General features: G+C 39.4%; 1 protein-coding gene across 4 annotated transcripts in view; it reads left to right on the top strand.

Moving 5' to 3' along the window:
* The window catches only part of NUP98 (nucleoporin 98 and 96 precursor), a 104,063-nt gene extending 86,040 nt beyond the window's left edge, over positions 1-18,023 (top strand). For all 4 annotated transcript variants that reach the window (XM_019625617.1, XM_019625616.1, XM_019625618.1 and 1 more), the window contains 9 exons: positions 101-367; positions 5,222-5,379; positions 6,609-6,752; positions 8,407-8,549; positions 12,814-13,035; positions 15,794-16,035; positions 16,543-16,697; positions 17,271-17,382; positions 17,521-18,023. In XM_019625617.1, the coding sequence (XP_019481162.1) occupies positions 101-367; positions 5,222-5,379; positions 6,609-6,752; positions 8,407-8,549; positions 12,814-13,035; positions 15,794-16,035; positions 16,543-16,697; positions 17,271-17,382; positions 17,521-17,738 (1,661 nt within the window). In that variant the 3' untranslated portion in view covers positions 17,739-18,023. The remainder of the gene's footprint in view (positions 1-100; positions 368-5,221; positions 5,380-6,608; positions 6,753-8,406; positions 8,550-12,813; positions 13,036-15,793; positions 16,036-16,542; positions 16,698-17,270; positions 17,383-17,520) is intronic.
* Positions 18,024-20,856: the final 2,833 nt, after the last annotated feature.

Here is a 20,856-nt window from a genome sequence, read left to right as displayed (position 1 = left end):
TAATTTATGTATTCTTATGCGTATGTATACTAATCTATGTATTCTATGTAGTTATTATAGGACTTAGTGTCATAACATTGTTTTCCTGTCTCTTCCTTAGTTGTGAAGCACTGGAGCCTAACATGGACATTATGTGAAGCTCTATGGGGCCACCTGAAGGAGCTTGATAGCCAGCTAGATGAACCTAGTGAATATATTCAGATTCTGGAGCGAAGAAGAGCTTTCTCTCGCTGGCTATCCCATACTGCCGCACCTCAAATTGAGGAGGAAGTCTCCTTAACCCGTAAAGACAACCCTGTGGAGGCTGTCTTCAGCTACCTCACGGGCAAGAGGATCAGTGAGGCCTGCTCTCTGGCCCAGCAGTCAGGTATGGCATATGCCTACTTCCTACTTAGTATCCCTACTTCTTAATTGTGGATTTGCCTTTGTTTTCTATCCTATTAAGTATAGACTACCCAGGAAGATTGCTGGTTCTAGAATAGGGACTGTGTCTTCTATTTTTCTTCTTTAGAACCTAAACGTTAAATTTACTTTATTGAAATTATTTTAATTTTATATGCTACCTACACATTTGTAGTAAAACTAGAAAATGCAGGTAAGCAAAAAGCAGTAAACAAAAAACTCCTAAATCCTTTACTACTGTTCACTGCAAACATTTCAATGTGCAATTTGTACTTGGACTGTTTGCTTTGTAATATATAAAGTATATACAAATATGTGAACACAGAACAACATATGATATGCATGTAAACTCAAAGATGGCATCCTGCTATATATACACACATACATTCATACTCTTCTTTTCATGTCATAAATGACAAATGTCCTATAATATAGATATTATAGTCAAATGCCTTTTAGTATTTTGTATGTAAATGATTCATGTTAGCAAATACCTTTTTTTTTTTTTTAAAGATTTTTATTGGGGGAAGGAGAACAGACAAGTTGCTGTCGTTTTTTTTCTTCAGTCTAGTTGTGGAGGACGTTGCTTCACTGGCCCAAGTTGGCACCATCATTGCGCTCTTCCCAGGCGAGGCACATCAGTCGCCGGCTTCTGGACGGCCGCTCACTGCGGCTGCTGGCCACTCAACGCTGGCTGCTGGCTACATACAGTAGCCCATGGCAACCCACTGCTAGAGGGGCTGCAGCCTACGCCGTCGCCGGTGACGCACAGCAGCCCAGCTCCAGGTTGAGCTGTTGTTCAGCATCTTAGCTGTGGAGGGCAGTGTCACTGGCCCTCATATGTGGGATCCGAACCGCGGTCCTCTGGCGTCCCAAGCCAGTTTTTAACCATTGCGCCACTCGACTGGCCCAGCAAATACCTTTTTTGATAGTTAGGCTTTATTCCTCCCTTACTATAAGCAATATTCTGAACCTCTTAAACAAGTGTTTCACACTAATTCACTTATCTCATATAAACATGTAGAAGTTTAATTTCTGGGTTGAGATACTTCGCTTTTTTTTAGGCCTTCCATATATTTTTGTCCTTTTTTATTAGCTCCTCTTCTATTAATGAGAGGCATTCAGCTAGTACTTAATGACTGTCTAGACACAAATCTTGATAAGAATAGAGGATGACATAGTTCAACTTATTGTTGATCAAACCTTGTTTTGTTGGAATTTAATTTAATTGAAGCCATCAACTGGATTATTTGAGGGCTTGCCCAATTTGGGGATTATAAGGAACAAATCACAAAAAAAGCTAGAATCAGTAATATATAGAAGTGGCCAGTTGCATTTCACTCTCACTACACATTTAGCTCAGTGCCTTTTGTGGTCTTTATTTGTACAGTGAGCACTTGTCTTCAAGATTGACCTGCTATAAAGTCTATGAATCATTAAAGTGATAAAGTTATGCTCATCAGCACACATACATGTAGCAAAAGAGAATCTTAAGGAATGCCAGAAGTCAGGTCCTTAGATTTATTCATTCACAAACTATGTTTCCCCCCCCCCTTTTCTTTTTCTTACTGTAAGGTTAAACCTTTGGCAAGACACTCACTACCTTTCAGCTTACTAAAAACTTTTGCTTCACTACCTCCACTTTCAATATTGATAGAACAACCAGAAAGAAAATCAAGAATATAGAATACTTTAACACTATCAACCAATGTTACCTGATAACTACCCAACAAGAAGAAACACCTCAAATCAATAACCTAAGCTTTTACCTGAAGAAACTATCAAAAGAGCAAACTAAAACTGAAGGGTAGAAGAAGGGAGGAAATAGTAAGATTACAATATATCAATGGAAATGAAAACAAAAACAATAGAGAAATCAATAAAACAAAAAGTTAGTTCTTTGAAAAGATCAAGAAAGTCTACAGATCTTTACACTGATCATGAAAAAAAGGAAAGACACAAAAAACAGGAGTAAAAGAGTGAACATTGCTCTTAACCCTACAGAAAAGGGAATATTATGAGAAATTGTGTCAACAAATTCAACAACTTAGATAGGATTGACAAATTTAGGAATTTATTCCTAGGAGGATATAAATTACCAAAACTGACTCAAGAAGTAGTAGGAAATCTAAATAGAGCCATACAAGTAAAGAAGTTGAATTCGTAATTTAAAATTTTCACTCAGAAAAGCGCAGGCTCAGATGTCTTGTGACTGATTGAATGAAAGATGAATGAATACCAATCTTCTACAGCTCTTCTAGAAAATAGAGGAGGAAGTACTTTCTAATACATCTTATGATGACATTATTACCCTGATATCAAAGTGACTCTACAAAATACCTATAGCTAACATCATACTTAATGTTGAAAGACTAAATGATTTCACCCTAAGATTGGGAATGCTATTTCTGTACAGTATTGTAATGAATATTGTAGCCAGTGTATTCAGACAAGAAAAATAAGCAAAAGTTATACAGATTAAAAAGAGTTAGGGGCCGGCCGAGTGGCTAAGTTGGTTAAGAGCTTACTCAAGAGTTTGAGCTCTGAGGAACAGCAGTTCGATTCCCAGCCTGAGCTGAGCTGCCGCAGAGCTGCCAACAGGTGGCAGGATGGCTCAGCTAAAAAAAAAAAAAAAAGTTAGAACTGTCTGTATTATTCACAGGTGGCATGATTCTTCTGTATGGAGACAGTCCTATTGAATCCACAGAAAAAGTAGTGGGACTAGTGAACTAGTTCAGCAAGGTCTCAGGATTCAAGATCAAAATACAAAATTCAATTATATTTCTATGTGTTAGTGACAAACCATCCAAAAATGAAAATTTTAAAATTCCAGTAGCATCAGAAAGAATAAAATACTTAAGGAATAAATGTAACAAAAGTCTAAGACTTGTACACTGAAAATTATACAACATTGCTGGAAAAATAAAAGATCTGAATAAATGAAGAGAAAGTCCAATGTTCATGGAATACATCTCAACTTCAGCACCACTGGCATTTTTGGCTGGTAATTCTTTGTTGTGGAGGCTAGCCTGACATTGTAGGCTATTTAGCAGCATCTCTGCCCTCTACCCAAGAGAGTTCTCTCCCCTCTAGTTGTGACAACCAAAAATATCTTCAAACATTGCCAAATGTTCCCTAGGGGAAAAATCACCCAGGTCGAGAACCACTAATGGACGAGAAACTTCAGTATTGTTAAAATGTCTGTTCTCCCCAAATTAATCTATACTTTCAACACAATCTGCATCAAAATCTCCATCTGGCATTTTTGCAGGTCCTGATCCTTATGGAAATGTTAAAAATTTAAACAGCGTTGTAAGTGAATGAAGTCAGGGGACTCAGCACTTTCTGATTTCAAATTTTCTATAAAGCTACAGCAGTCAAGACGATGTGGTACTGACATAGGATGAACATAATGATCAGTTGAACAGAAATGAGAATCTAAATATAAAACCCTTTCACTCATGGTCAGTTATTTTTGACAAAGGTGCCAAAACAACTTAAATATGGGAAGGGTAGACTTTTCAACAAATAATGCTGGGATAGTTGGATATTCATATGTAAAAGATGAATTTAGTCCTTATATCACACACTAAAATCCACTTCAGAAAGTACCCTAGAATCCTTTCATTTGCGCAAATATTGGGTTGTCGGAAAAGTCATGACGCATTTTTGCAAAGAAAAACAGAAAAAATACATTATGACTTTTCCGACAACCCAGTATAGGGTCTCATCAATGGGAAAATCTATGTGAAAAGGCAAGGTTTGGAAGATGCTGATTGGTGGATTGTGTGATCAAAGAGAAATTATCTTATTAATAAATGATTGTATCAAGATATGACATTCCAATCTCTTCTCTGAACTTGACCATCTTTACTGAACAGGGTATTTATATTTGTTGGGTTATAAACCCCCTCTTTGGAGTCCTATAGATACACAGAAATAATCTTTTCTTTTTTCCTTTATTATTATTCACCTAGAATACTAGCAACTCATGGTCAACTAGGCTGCATCACTTACTGCACGAATCATACTCCAGTCATGCTTGGTTACCTATATACAATCATGAGACACCTTAGCCTAGCAGCACATTTCTAGATGTGTTCCTGATGCATGATTTCTTTCTTCCAGGCCTCTCCAGTTTGTGAAGGAAACTCTTTGAGATGAGAACCTTAGTTTCTGGCAGAACAGTACTTTATATAGTCAGGTAGCACTGACTCATATACAAAAATGAAAGGAAAAGGACTATTGACTTTTAGAAGGTTTGTCTTAAGGGCTGAGACAAAGGATTTTTCTCTTAACTCACAGTTTAACTGGAAATTTTCATAAACTGGAATTTCTATTCCCTCATATTCTGGTTGATTATACTCTTTTTATTTCCCCAGCCCTTTGTATCATTTTATATATATATGTTTTTCCTTTAGGTTTGAGCTTGCTGTTTCTCAGTGTCATTATATAGTACATTCTAGTTGGGCAGGTTTTCAATTATGCCATCTCAGTTTTCACTATAAAGCTTTGAATCATGGTATTTTCCTACATTTTATAGATGAAGTGCCTTGTGTAGGGTTACAGAAGTAATAGATTTGTCACTGAACTGTCTACTATAAGTCCATATGCAATTTAGGTTAGACTACTTTGAAGATTTTCTACCCAAGGAGAAAAAGGCAAGTTTTTGATCAATGTTTTGGAACCACTGCAGAAAGCAGTCACAGGTGTTAAGGTCTCTGTTCTGAGGGCTAGAAGAAATAAAGTGATGCCCCCAAGTGTTTCCCCAAGTGTGTAAATCCTCAGTATCACTAGAGAACTTCTGTTTTTCTTGTAGGTGATCATCGTCTTGCCCTTCTTTTATCCCAGTTGGTGGGTAGCCAGTCGGTCCGGGAGCTGCTTACCATGCAGCTGGTGGATTGGCATCAGCTCCAGGCCGACTGCTTCATCCAGGACGAGAGACTGCGCATTTTTGCTCTGTTGGCTGGCAAACCGGTATTTTCCTCTTTTCTCATAAACTTATGTAAATTTTCTCATAAATTCAAATTTGCTTGAGGTTAAAGCAAAGAGCTATCTTTGTAAATTGTACACTCACACATAACTAAGCAACTTACTTGTTTTTTTTTTGGCTACTTCTTGGAAGCAACTTACTTTTAATGGAAGTATTTTCAGATTGTATAGGTACATATACATTGTAAAAAAACACAACAAAAAACCGAGTCATATAGAAATAAAAATGTTAATATTCACCATACCCCATATCATAGTAACAAACAATGTAAATAATTCTGTTTTTCTACATGTATTTAAGTTTATATCAACATACGTGTATACATATTTACATATATGTATATTCAAATAAAATCATACATAGCAATTCTGCAACTTTTTTTAACTTTATATGGATTTTTTTTTTTTTAATTGGGGAATTGGGGGAAGGGGAACAGACAAGTTGCTATCCTTTTTGTTCTTTAGTCTAGTTGTGGAGGACGTCGCTTCACTGGCCCAATTTGGCACCATCATTGCGCTCTTCCCGGGCGAGGCAGATCAGTCACCGGCTTCTGGACGGCTGCTCACTGCGGCTGCTGGCTGCTCACGCTGGCTGCTGGCTATATACGGTAGCCCATGGCAACCCACTGCCACAGGGGCTGTAGCCTACGCCGTCGCCGGCGACTCACGGCAGCCCAGCTCCAGGTTGAGCTGTTGTTCAGCATCTTAGCTGTGGAGGGCAATGTCACTGGCCCTCATATGTGGGATCCGAACTGGGGCCCTCTGGCATCCCAAGCCAGCTCTTAACCAACGCACCACTCGGCCGGCCCTATATGGATATTTTTTCATGTAATGCAGCTTCATCTTTTTAATGGACACTTCTGTTTCATTTGATGAGTAATATGCCATAATTATTTTAAGCCAGCCTCTATTGCTACCATCTTGAAGTCAATTTCCAAAAATGAAAAAGTTGGTCAGAATTTATTCACATCTTAAAGTTTTATAAATTGGCTACTGTGGGCAATAAAGAGACTTCTTTGTTCCCAGTGATTCTCATCTCTTCTCAGAGCAGTGATTCCTATCACCTGCCACCAGGGACTGTATTTTCTATCTGGATCATTAACACTGCTACTAGATCATTTAAAATGTTACTTGAGTAAGTGAATAATTTGCATACCTGGGCAGTAACAAGATAACATACTGTTTAGCTGTGATGGTGATTATGTCTCCTGCAGGTATGGCAGCTCTCAGAGCAGAAGCAAATCAATGTGTGCTCCCAGTTGGACTGGAAACGCTCTCTGGCTGTCCATCTTTGGTATTTGCTACCACCAACAGCCTCCATTTCCAGGGCACTCAGCATGTATGAAGAAGCATTTCAGGTATATGTGTCCAGTAGAGCCAAGCAAGAGTCTTATAGTAGCTCTGTTTTTGCCAGAAAAGTACTGCAGGGAAAAAAACATCAAGTCTCATTTCATAATACTTTGTCCTAACTGCTTGTTTTGAAAGTACCATAAAATTAAAATGAACCCAGGAAATCCGATGGGAAACATTTTCCTTTTCTTCTGCCCTCTGGACAGGGCTACCCTTAAACTTTTTCAAGCATCTGCTTCTGTTTTATTTAATATGATTAATTTCCACAGCTGACTTTCTTACTGCTGTTTTTCTGCCCCAAAATTAGAGGGTTTTCTTCATTCCTAATGATATCTAATCTTTTGGGAATTCCCTGAGATACTGTCTGACTTGCAGTTTGGTATAGCCCCAAATTAGGTCTGCGATTTGCCTATAAATACCACATTTCATATTGCTTGTTAGTGTTGAGGTATTATTACTGTTCTGGGTTTTTTTTTTTTAAGATTTTATTGGGGAATTGGGAAAGGGGAACAGCCAAGTTGTTGTTCTTCAATCTTAGTTGTGTAGGGTGCAGCTAGCTCAGCTCCAAGTCCAGTCGCCACCCAGTTGCCCGTCGGCAGCTCACAGCCACTCAGCTCAAGGTGCCATGTTCAATCTTAGTTGTAGGTGGGCATAGCCCACCATCCCATGCAGGAGTCGAACCGGAAACCTTGCTGCTAAGAGGGCATGCTCTAACCAATGTGCCATTCTGCCACCTGTTGGCAGCGCAGCTCACTGGCCCATGTGGGAATCGAACCAGTGACCCTGTTCATCAGAGCTCGCACTCTTAACCAACTGAGCCACTCGGCGGGCCCCATATTACTACTGTTTTTAATGTTATCATTTCTTTAAATTTTTTTTAAAAAAGATTTTATTGAGGAATTGGGGAAGGGGAACAGCCTAGTTGTTGTCTTTCATTCTTAGTTGTGGAGGGCGCAGCAAACTCAGCTCCAAGTCCAGTCGGGCCACTCAGCTCAAGGTGCCCTGTTCATTTAGTTGCGGGTGGGCGTAACCACCATCCCATGCAGGAGTCGAGCCAGCAGACTCATTGGTAAGACTGCACGCTCTATCCACTGAGCCACCCAGGCAGCAGCTTAGCTCAAGATGCCAAATTCAGTCTTAGTTGCAGGCGCAGCCCACCATCTTGAATAGGCAACCTTGTTGTTAGGAGCACATGCTCTCACCAGCTGATCCATCCTGCCACCTGTTGGCAGCTCAGCTCAGGCGCAGCTCACTGGCCCATGTGGAAATCGAACCGGCAACCCTGTTGCTCAGAGCTCGCATTCTTGAGCAAGCTCTTAATCAACTGAGCCACTTGGCCGGCCCTCTTCAATTCTTTTCTTACTGTCTATTTTTATTGTCTCTGATATTGTTTATCAGGAAAAAGAGAACACTGAAGAAACTGAGTGTAATAAGAATTGTGGCAAGAAAGGTGTTGAGATTATTGAGAGCTATCTGTAGTCTTTGCCAGTCCCTTGAAGACAAGTGGAATATGTCGCTGATCAAAATAAGTTTAAGATCTTTGACACATTCCTTTAGAAGGTGTCACATCATTGTTAATACACATATCTGAGTAATGGAGACATAGTCTCTGTGAAACACACTAGCAGCTGATGTATTGTTTTATCAAATTCTTAACTTCAGAATACCTCTGAGGGTGACAGATATGCCTGCTCCCCACTCCCTTCATACCTGGAGGGCTCTGGCTGTGTGGTAGAGGAGGAGCAAGACTCACAGAGACCACTTCAAGACGTCTGCTTTCACCTTCTAAAACTCTACAGTGACAGGTAAATCAGAGCCATGCATATAGTCACTTTGAGCCCTAGGGAGTCCTTTCCCTTTCGTTCATGGCCAAATTGCCATTAGTCTGTATAAATTACCAAAATATAACCTATAGTAATTGAGTACAAAGAGCACTGGAACTAGACTTAGTAATCGAAATTTTAATTAATTTTAATGAGATACAATTTACATACAATAAAGTGTATAATTTGATAGGTTTTAATGTAATGTAACTACCATCACAATCAAGATAACATTTACATTACTTCCAAAGAGTTCCCTTTGCAATCAGTTTCCACCCCAGACAGCTGCTGACTGACTTTTAATTACTATAGATTAGTTTTGCTGTTCTATTGTAGAATTTTATATAATTGGAATCATTCTGTATGTTATCTTTTGTGCCTGGCTTCTTTCACTCAGTATAATGATTTTGAGATATATTCATGTTAATGATGTAGATCCAGAAGTTTTTTATTGCCTAATTTTATTTGTTGGTGTGACAGTTAGGTTTTCTTGTTTTGGGCTATTATGAATAAAGTTGCTATGAACATTTACATCAAAAAGTGCTCATTTATATCCAGAAGTGCTTGTATCATTTTACATTCCCACCAAAATCTTTAGTTGCTCCATACCCTTTCATATTTTGGTATTGTCAGTTTTAAAAATTTCACCATTTTTATGGGCATATAATGATATCTCATATAGTGTGTGTGTGTGTGTGTGTGTGTGTGTGTGTGTGTGTGTGTGTGTGTGTGTGTGTGTGTGTGTTTCAGTAAGAAATGAAGAGTGGTTTATCCTACAATAACATAGTAACATGCTATTATTGTATCTAATCAATTAATTAAAACTCAGAAGTGTCTGTTTACATTATATCAGAGGCACTGAGGGGTTTTCTTAAGTCAGAACTAATAGTTTACATCTCATTTCCATTCTTTAAATACTTTCTTTTAAATATAAGGTATTTATATTAATTATAGAATAATTTTCATTGTGGTAAAATGTATATAACTAAAATTGTATTTTAATTTGCATTTTGCTAATGCTTTATGATGTTGAGCATTTTCATGTGCTTATTTACCGTCTGTAGTCTCTTCCTTGCTAAAGTGTATGTTTAAATCTTTTGCTCATTTTTTATAGGGTTGTCTTACTGTGTTGTAATAGTTCTTTATATATTCTGGATATGAATTCTTTATTATAACTGCTTTTGCAGTTATTTTCTCCCAGTATAAGTGCTTGATTTTTTATTTTCTTTACAAAGAATATGAAGAGCAGAAGTTTTAAACATTTCTATAAACTCCAATTTATTAAAGTTTTAAAACTACAAAATCAATTTTTAAAATAGATGTAGGGTTGTTGAGGTTTTCTATTTATTCTTGAGTCAGTTTTGATCATTTGTTTCTTCTAAGGAATTTGCCTGTTTCACCAAAGTCACCAAATTTATTAGCATAAAATTATTCATAACATTTCTTTATTTTTATTTATTTATTTAACTTTATTTTTTAGATTTTATTGGGGAATTGGGGAGGGGAACAGTGTTGGGGAATTGGGGAAGGGGACCAGCCGAATTGTTGTTATTCAATGTTCGTTATGAAGGGTGCCAGTCGCCATCTGGCTGCCCGTCGGCAGCTCGTGGCCTCTAAGTTTAAGGTGCTGTGCTCAGTCTTAGTTCTGGGTGGGCATAGCCACCATCCCATGCGGGAGTCAAACCAGCAGCCTTGTTGTTAAGAGCGCATGCCCTATCCACTGAGCCATCTGGGCAGCAGCTCAGCTCAAGGTGCTGAGTTCAGTCTTAGTTGCGGGTGGGCATAGCCCACCATTGAACAGGCAATCTTGTTGTTACACTAGCTGAGCCATCCTGCCACCTGTTGGCAGGTCAGCAACAGCTCAGCTCAGGCACAGCATCACTGGTCCATGTGAGAATTGAACCGGCAGCCCTGTTGCTCAGAGCTTGCACTCTTTAGCCAACTCTTAACCAACTGAGCCACTCAGCCGGCCCATAACATTTCTTTATCCTTTTAAATGTGTGTTGTAGGACCTGTAGTTATGTCACTTTTTTGATATTGGTAATTTTCTTGATTTATCTACTTCCAGTTTTTGGTTTCATTGTTTATCTCTATTATTCATCCAGCTCAAAATGAATCATAAACCTAAATGTCAAACTTAAAACAATCATCTTTTGGAAGAAAGCAAAGCAGAAGATCTTTGCAAATGTGTGTTAGACAAAGATTTCTTAGACACCAAACACAAAGCCCATAAAAGAAAAAATTGGTAAATTGGACTTCAACAAAATTAAAAACTGGTGCTCATTGAAAGCTTGTTAAAAGAATGAAAAGTCAGATTGGGAGAAGGTATTTGCAGTTATATATCTGGTGAAGGACTTGTATTCAAAACATAATAAAGAATTGTCAGAACTCAATAATTAGAAAACAACTCAATTAAAAAATTGGGCAAAATATTTAAACAGATGCTTCACCAGAGAAGATCCGAATGTCAAATAAGCACAAGAGAAAATGGTTGGCTTCAATAGACAATAAGAACGTGCAAATTAAAGCCATCATGGGTTACTATTACCCACCTTAGAATGGCTAAAAATTAAAAAGACCTGTACCAAGTGTTGTCATGGATGTGGAGTAATCGGAGTTCTCATACACTGCTGATGAAAAATGTAAAATAATATTGGCACTTTGGAAAGCAGTTTGGCAGATTAAAAAGTTAAACGTACACATACATACATGTGATCCAGCCATTCCACTCCTAGGTATTTACCCAAGAGGAATGAAAACATGCCTATATACAAATGTTGATAGCAGCTTTCTTTCTAATGGTCCAAAACTGTACCATTACAAATTGCCATTAACACGTGAAAGAAGAAACAAATTGTGGTACATCCATACAATGGAATACTGCTCAGCAGTAAAAAGGAATGAACTGTTGATAAATGCAACAACATAGTGAATTACAAAATAATTTTACTTAGTTCTGAAAGAGGCGAGACAAAAGAATACACTCCCCCCAAAAAAATGTACCTATTGTTGATTCCAATTTATATAAAATTCTGGAAAATACAAACTAATTTATAATGACAGAAAGGCATAATTAAAAAAAAAAGCAGGAGGAAAGCAATATCTCAAGTTATCAGAAATAGAGAAATCAAAGCTAGCATGAGATAGTAAACTTTATTCTCATGAAAGGTAGAATTGCTGTGACTAAAACCCCTATATAAAAATCATATCCTATCTCTTAAAAATAGCCTAGCATTGCACTGTTCAATATAATAGTTACTGTTTACATATGACTTTAAATTTTAAAAAACTTAAAACTTAATTACCCATTCCCACTAGCCTTCTTTCAAGTATTTAATAGCCACATGTGACTACTGGCTAGCGTATTGGTTAAGGCAGACTCTAGAACATTTCCATCATCGCACAAAGTTCAGTTTCACAGCACTAGTCAAGAAAAACTACTCATTCACGGAGGTGTTAGGAAGTTATAAAATGTCTGGGATCTTAGGTGAAAGGCAAAAGGTATTGGTTGATAATCTAAGCCCCGGATCTTTAAAACTTGCAGGTATGGGATCTTAGTTTATACTATTCTTAGGATCTGGGAATTCCAAGCTAGGATCTTAACACATAAACTGCTCCAGGACCATTGAAATCCCTGGGCTTCCAGCAGAAGAAAAAGCAAAAGTCTGTATAGGGTCACTTTCAAAATCCAGGGTACCTGTTCTATAAAAAGAATAATACCTACTGTAGATAAAATCAAAGGTAAAAATTATAAGCTGTGTACTGTATCTATAGTCTATATGTAGACTATAGCTTACCGGCCATGAAGACTAGTTAGCTGTTCAAATAAACAGGAGAATTAGCACTCCAACAACTTCAGATAGTGGAACAGTCTGAAAGATACCAAGGTAACTATGTTTTTTTAATAGTTAAGAAAAGTAATCACTATAATGAGGGAGTAGAAGGATGAGAACTGTGGAGACTCCCTGTATGAGGATGGTAAAATATATAGGCCAAATACCGGCAAACCTATTAGATTACACAGCCACAGAAGGGAAGGTCCCTTATTTTTTGGTAGGAGCTGTAATCTGGCTGAACCTAGAGGTAGATCGATATAACACTAAGAGGGAGACTATGAGGACTGTAATGCTTTTGCTCTCGGTGGCCTGCCTGCCTTGTCTTCTAAGCTATAGCCAGAACAGTTGACATTCAGTACAGGTGGTCGGCTAGCTGGATATGGTAACTCTCAGCACATTCTCCTTTGCAGACATTATGATCTCAACCAGCTGCTAGAGCCTCGAAGTGTAACAGTGGATCCGTTGGACTACCGTCTAAGCTGGCACTTGTGGGAGGTGCTTCGGGCTCTTAACTACACCCATCTCTCAGAGCAGTGTGAGGGTGTGCTGCAGGCCAGTTATGCTGGCCAACTGGAAAGTGAGGGGCTCTGGGAGTGGGCCATCTTTGTCCTCCTGCACATTGACAATTCAAGGTGAGTGAGAATTCATCAGACCCACTGTGTACATCTAGAGCTCCAGGGCAATGCTAACAGAATCAGTCTCTTAGGGTTTAAATCAGCAAGTACGTGTTTACAATGTATTTTGGGTCCAGCCTTGTGATAATCTGCAGCCTAGACTGTCTCTGTATTCATGCCAACAAGTTAGACGTGAGACTGCCTTTGATTGAGTGCCAAATTTATCTGTTGCTCATAAGACCTCTCAGTTGTCTGAGATGGGAGAAGAGATCTCTGATTTGCAAAATCTCCCGTGAATTTTTGTAGAGCTAAGATTAAAAGAACCTGTAAAATTGGAATAGGAAATGATTAGTGGAAAGTGAAAGATATGCCCAGGTGGGGAAACCCCCTTAAGTTAGGCTCAGATCCACTTGAATGTGGCATGCTTAGAATTACAGTAATCCCCCTCTATCTGTGGTTTCATTTTCTGCAGTTTCAGTTACCTGTGGTGAATCACAATCTGAAAATATTAAATTGAAAATTTCAGAAATAAACAATTTATAAGTTTTAGATTGCACGCTGTTCTGACTAGCACAATGAAATCTCTTGCTGTCCTACTCCATCCTGCCCAGGTAGAGAATCATCCCTTTGTCTAGCGCATGCACGCTGTGTGTGCTACCCATCTGTTAGCCACTTAGTAGCTGTCTCAGCTACCAGATTGACTATCATGGTATCACAGTGCTTGTGTTCAAATAACCCTCACTTTACTTAGTAATGGCCCCAAAGCACAAGAGTAGTGATGGTCACAATTTGGGTATGCCAAAGAGAAGCCGTAAAGTGCTTCTTTTAAGTTGAAACGGCGAGTACAGCACATTAAGGTATTTTGAAGGAGGCCACATTTACATAACTTTTATTACAGTATATTGTGAAATGTGTTCTATTTTATTACTAGCTATTGTTAATCTCTTACTGTGCCTAATTTATAAATTAAACTTTGTCACAGTCATGTATGTATAGGAAAAACAGTATATATAGAGTTCGGTACTATCCACGGTTTCAGCCATCCTCTGGGAGTCTTGGAACTATTTCCCTCAGATAAGAGGGGACTTCTGTATTCAGAAATAGTGTTGGCTGAGCTGCCTCAGTGGATCCGTGGAATGGTACAATGGGTTAGCAGGGAGGGCCCCTGCTATATCTCTGTCTACTGGCTTTCTCCCTGTCTGGCCCTTCCCTTGCCATCTATCCACCTCCACCATTCAAGTTTGATGGTATTGTATTCACCAATACAGCCTTGCTTAGATACGAATGTTTTGGTTCTCTTTCCTGAAAGAGAACCAGGGAAGTGACTTTCCTTCATGCTGTGTATGTTGGTTTTTGTTTTTTGTTTTGGGGGAGAGGGGGTCTTTTTGTTAGCAATTGCAGCACGGCATTGCAATAATAACAAAAACAATCATCTATGTAGTATTTTGTTATATAGTCCTTTTATATATGTTTATTTCTTTTTGTAAGTCTTTGCATATATTAACTCATTTAATGCTCATAATGAACCTGTGAGATAGACACTTTTATTATTTTACCAATGAGCAGCCCAAGGCACAGCAAGATTAAGTAACTTTTGCTCAAAGTCACATAGCTAGTAGATGGCAGAGGAGGCTTCCAATTCAAAACACCCAGAGTTAATGCTCTTAATCACTAAGCTACACTGTCATGTTGTATGGTGTGGAAAGAAGTTGAGTTTTGTAGTCACACTTGCCTAAATTCTGAATCCAACATTACTCATTTTGACCTAGGGTAAAGCTTACTCACATTTGACTTTGGGTAATACTCGCCAAGCCTCAATTTTTTAATCTGTAAAATCATAATGTTAATCCCTATTCAAAGGTGATTGTGGTATAAAGAAGTAAAAGTATAAAGCATCTAACACAGCCTTCCCTTTAAGGAATTTCTCTTTCCTTTTCTCTTACCAGGAAGCAAAACAACCCCAGACTTTTCCTATGAGTTTATTTCACATGGTAAAAGGCAGACTAATTGGATGACTGATGGTTCAGAGTTGGCTGTAGAGAAGCAGATCCTGTTTGTGGGGTTGCGGGGAGGTCAGGGGGCGGGGAACAGTGGTGAGGCAGTAGTGATAAGATTGGGAGTTCTTGAAAAACCTAGAAAGAATCTAAGATGAGAATAGTGTAGATCTGAAATTAAAATGGCTGGTCCTTTTGCCCAGATAGAAAAGGTCTCTCTTTAAGGGACCTCAAGAGCAGAAAGAGTATGTTTGGCCTAAATCTAGAGGTAGAGAAAAAAATGAATTAAGAAGGTTGATGGTTTTGAGAAAAAAAACAAGAACCTGGAAGAGACTTAAACTGTTTTGCTTACTTGTACTGACAATGTGAGAGTTGTCAGGGAAGGGAGACTGTTAGGAATGAACTGCAGAGCACTGCTTTGCAGAATATAGAATTCCCCTATCCCAGTCCTTGATCTCCTGTTACTAGAAAGGACATAAAGGAGAGATCCCAGCTAGGGAAAGCCTTTTCTGGGCAGTGGCAATCTTCCCTGGAGTATTAGTTTTCAGACTTTTTTGGCCATGAAAATATAATGTATGTGGATACTTGATATTCTATTTTGTTTAAAAAATAAATGCTGGTGTGATGATGGCCTTTGACTTTTTTAGTGGCGTTTGAGTTGATCCATTAAAGGTTGAAACCTGCAGTTTGAGAGACTGTCCCAGGGGCCACTCTGAACTGTTTGAGGCAGCCTTCTCCATGAACGAGGATGACATTTATTCCAGCGAATCTCTCCCTTTTAGCATGCGTGAGAAGGCTGTTCGAGAGCTGCTTACCCGGCACTGCCAACTATTGGAGACCCCTGAATCTTGGGCTAAGGAGACTTTCCTGACCCAGAAGCTTTGTGTGCCTGCCGAATGGATTCATGAGGCCAAAGCAGTGCGAGCACACATGGAATCCGACAAGCACCTGGAGGCCCTCTATTTATTTAAAGCTGGTCACTGGAACCGCTGCCACAAACTCGTCATCCGGCACTTAGCTTCTGGTGAGTGCTTCATGCTAGTGCCTTTGTCTCCTGGAATCACCCCACATTCTTCCAACCTCTGAACCTCATGATGAGTCAGGCCAGAGTTGATGCTCAGTACGGGACATAGCAGATATAAATCAGAGTGAACCAGATCACACTTTGAAAGCTCTCATGCAGAAGAGGCTTGGCCAGGATGAGGGGCTAGCAGAGCAGGGGTAAACAGCCATGTTGTTATCATTTGTCAGGAACACTCTTTATATATACTAATTATATTAAGCTCTTTGTTTATTTAGGGAGTTTTATTCAGCAACACCAAAAATATCTGTTTGGGAAACCAAAGCCAGAAATTCTTCACTTTTTTTTTTTTTTTTTTAGAGAATTTCAAAATACCTACTTGAAACTCTCAAGTCTGACCCAACGTTATTTCCCCTTTCTTCCTGTCTTGGATTTCTGTCATGTCCCTCCTCTGTATTTTTGGGAACCATATACTTGTGTAGACACAGTGCTCAATATTTTGTTCTTCAGATGCCATCATTAATGAGAACTATGACTACCTGAAGGGGTTCTTGGAAGACCTGGCACCTCCGGAGCGCAGCGGCCTAATCCAGGACTGGGAAACATCAGGCCTTGTTTACCTGGATTATATTCAGGTCTTTGAAATGCTCCACCATATACAACAGGTACCCAAATTCTTAAATCACTGCCTAGTTTTCCTTTTCCCTGGCCCTAAAGCCACAGAGACCTCAAATGGCCTCAGCAACGACTTGAAAAACTCACAGTGGGCCGGCTGAACGGCTCAGTTGGTTAAGAGCTCGCTGAACAGCGGTTCGATTCCTGGCCCAAGCTGAGCTGCCAACAGGTGGCAGGATGGCTCAGCTAAAAAAAAAAAAGAAGAAGAAGAAAAACTCACGGGCTCTAGAGACAGCACTGTCAGTACAGGAGGGACATTTTTGATAAGGCTCATTTGATGTAGTGATTTTTGTAGCTGTATCAAAATTTAAAAACACTTTCTTGTGTTTATTACCAAGCAGTATGTACAATAGACATTTCTGAGTTGTTGTGTATTACTGCTAAGGTGTACCTTGCCCTCAGCAATGAGGGAGGATGGTGATAACATGGTACTGCCAGCCAGCTTCTTGGGTTCCCTTCGCTCACCTTACCATTGTTTCAAAGTTTTGCATAGTCAGTCTATGAGTAAGATTGTGGTGATGGGAGCTCCTGTTGGCCTAATTAGTTTATCTGCTTCTTTATAGGTGGATTGCTCAGGTTATGAGCTGGAGCGGTTACATACCAAAGTGACTTCACTGTGCAACCGGATAGAGCAGATCCAGTGTTACAATGCCAAGGATCGCCTGGCTCAGTCAGGTAAGCCTCTAGCCTCTTCCCACTTCCTGCCTGCTTGCTTCCTGTCTTTATGATTATTACACACACATCCCACCCCACCCCACCCCGGTACCCACGTTTCCCCACTTTTCATCTGTGGTACTCCATTTTTCTCTGCAGACATGGCCAAACGTGTAGCCAACCTGCTGCGTGTGGTACTGAGCCTTCAGCATGCCCCGGATGCAACCTCTGACTCAACACCAGACCCTCAGCGAGTCCCTCTGCGCCTATTGGCTCCCCACATTGGCCGGCTCCCAATGCCTGAGGATTATGCCTTGGAAGAACTGCGCAGCCTCACACAGTCCTACCTTCAAGAACTGACTGTTGGGAGCCAGTAAGCCCCAGGCTTCTTCCATCACACTCACATGCTCATTCACACTCACCACACAGAGGTCCCCTGCATTGAGTTGACCCTATTTGCCATCCTCTGGGTTGTCTGTGGAATCCATCCTCCCTTCCTGCTGCCCCAAGCAACATCCTCCAGTTGTTCAGGGCTTTCCTTAATACAGAACAAAGCATAAGGGCTTTTGGAACCCCAAAAAGGAGCCAAGTCTCTTTTTACCATCCTGACAACATTCTTTTTTATTTTTAATGGTCAATAAAGCACCTTTGGCAGAATCGCCGCCCCCCCCCCCCCCAAAGAACCAGGGAATCGTTTTCCACCCTCATCCATTCTGGATCTTGTGACCCTCCATGCCAACAACTACTGTCCTATTCCTGCCCCAGTCCTTTTATACTAGGACTCTTTAGGAGTGGGACAGGTGATGGTACAAACATGTTGGTCTAGGACTGTCCTTCCTTAACAGATGAACTATCCATAGGAGGAAGGAGAATCTATCTTTTAAGTATATTGATAACACTGAGTTTTCGAATCAAAAGAGGGCTGGACTGAGTGAGGAAGCAGAACAGGATCTCTCTGGTGGCTATAGGTACATGCCGGCCATGGAGAGGTGGGTCTTCAAGTTTTATTTGTTCCTGCTTTAAACGTTCCATTAACACCAAAGCTTCCCTACTGCCATGTGCAGGAGCCCTTGATCACAGATCCCATGTTTCTGGGAAGGTCCCAGAACTCCGTTTGGTCCCTGGTTTTCAGTCATCTTGCTAGGCCTCCTATCTGGATTTGCCTGAAGAGTTTGGATAAAACATGGCAGGTTGGGTAGCCCTCCCTGTCCCTTCCATTCTAGGGTTGGGTAGCCCTCCCTGTCCCTTCCATTCTAGTCCTAAGCATTCACCATCCTCCATCTACAATTCCAGAAGGTAAAACCATCACTGAGGCAGGCAAGGATCTTGGCTTCAGGGGAAGCAGAGGGCCTTCGCTAAACTGCCAGCTATGGGGAGCCCAGGTAACAGCCTGAGACAGCTGGTGTTAAGGCAGTCACAGACAACATAGCCACTCTTGGGTCTTTATGCATGAAGACTATGTAAAGGTTTTTATTAAAAAAAAAAAAAAAGATATATATATATACATATATATATAAATAAATGATCTAGATTATTTTCCTCTTTTCTGAAGCTACTTTCTTAAAAAAAGAATAAATAAAATGAAATGTTTATAGCATTTGTGGTATTGGCTTTCCCTGTATGTTTCTGAGCTTTTGCCCCAAGGAGCTGTACGGGGGCCTTGTTTGATTTGCAATCTAAAGGGAGATGGGCCGTTGGTTAAAGAGAGCACAGTTGGCTCTCTTTATGGCTTCAGTGGTGAATTCTACCAAACATTTAAAGAACTAATATCAATCCTCAAACTTTTCCAAAACAATTGAAGAGGATGTAATGCTTCCTAATTCATTCTCTGGGGCCAGCATAACCCTGAGTCCAAAGCCAAACTAGAAAAATCTACAAAGCAATATCTTTTATAAATAGTGATGCATAATTCCCCAACAAAATACTAGCAAACCAAATTCATCAGCATATTAGATAGCATGCCATGACCAAGTGGGATTTATTCCTGGAATGCAAGGATGGTTCAACATATGAAAATTGGTTAATGTAATACACCACATTAACAATAAAGAGAAAAACCCACAAGATCATCTCAATTGATGCAGAAAGGCATTTGGCAAAATTCAACACCCTTTCATGATAAAGAAGCTCAACAAACTGGAATACAAGGCAACTACTTCAACAAAATAACAGCCATATATGAAAAAACAGCAATGAACATCATACTCAATAGTGAAAAATGGAAAGTTTTTCCTCTAAGATCAGGAACAAGGCAAGGATGTATGCTTTCACCACTGCTATTCAACATAATACTGGAAATTCTAGCCAGGGCAATTAGGCAAGGAAGACAAAAGACATCTGAATTGGAAAGGAAGAAGTGAAATGGTAACTGTTTGCAGATAATATGTTCATATATGTAGAAAGCTCTAAAGATTCCACCAAAAACCAAAGAAAAAAACTGTTAGAACTAATAGATGAATTTAGTAAAGTAGCAGGATACAAAAATCAGTTACATTGCTATTCACCAACATTGAAAAGGAAATTAGGAAAGCAATTCCATTTATAATAGCATCAAAAAGTCTAAAATATTTAGGAATAAATAACCAGGAGGCAAAAGACATGTACACAAAACTACAAAACAATAAAGACACAAATGGAAAGACATCCCGTGTTCATGAATTGGAACAATATTAACATGTTAGTACTCTCCAAAACAATCTACAGATTTAATGCAATTCCTAACAAAATCTCAGTGGCTTTTTTTTTTTCCAGAAGTAAAAAATCCATTCTAAAAGTCATGGAATCTCAAGGGACCCCAAATAGCCAAAACAATTTTGAAAAAGAACAGAGGGTGGACTCACACATCCTGATTTCAAAACTTAGTACAAAGCTATAGTACTCAAAACAGTACTGGCATACAGACAGATATATAAACTAAAAATAGAGAGTCCAGGAATAAAATCCTCTTATACTTGGTCAAGTGATTTTTGACAAGGGTGCCAAGACCATTTTATGGAGGAAAGGACAGACTTCAACAAATGGTGGTGGGTAAACTGGGTATCCAAATGCACAGAAATAATGTTGGACCCTTACCTAACACAAAAATTAAGTCAAAATAGATCGAAGACTTAAATGTAAGACCTAAAACTATAAAATCCTAGAAGAAAATATAGGACGAAAGCTTCATGACATTGGATTTGGCAGTGATTTCTTGGGTATGACATCAAAAGTGCAGACAACAAAAAAAAGAGATAAATCAGACTACATGAAAAATTTAAAATTTGGTTTATCAAAACAACTGAGTAAAAGGTAACCCAGAGAATGAGAGAAAATATTTGTAAATTACATATCTGATAAGGGATTAATATCTAGAGTATACTCATAGTGAATTCCTAGATCTCAACAACAAAAAAAGAAACAATTAGGGCCGGCCGAGTGGCGCGATGGTTAAGAACTGGCTTGGGACGCCAGAGGGCCCCGGTTCGGATCCCACATATGAGGGCCAGTGACACTGCC

This window comes from Hipposideros armiger, unplaced genomic scaffold (genome assembly GCF_001890085.2).
Source record: "Hipposideros armiger isolate ML-2016 unplaced genomic scaffold, ASM189008v1 scaffold_635, whole genome shotgun sequence".
In the NCBI taxonomy this organism is placed as follows: domain Eukaryota; kingdom Metazoa; phylum Chordata; class Mammalia; order Chiroptera; family Hipposideridae; genus Hipposideros; species Hipposideros armiger.
This window is presented reverse-complemented; position numbering and strand designations above follow the sequence as displayed.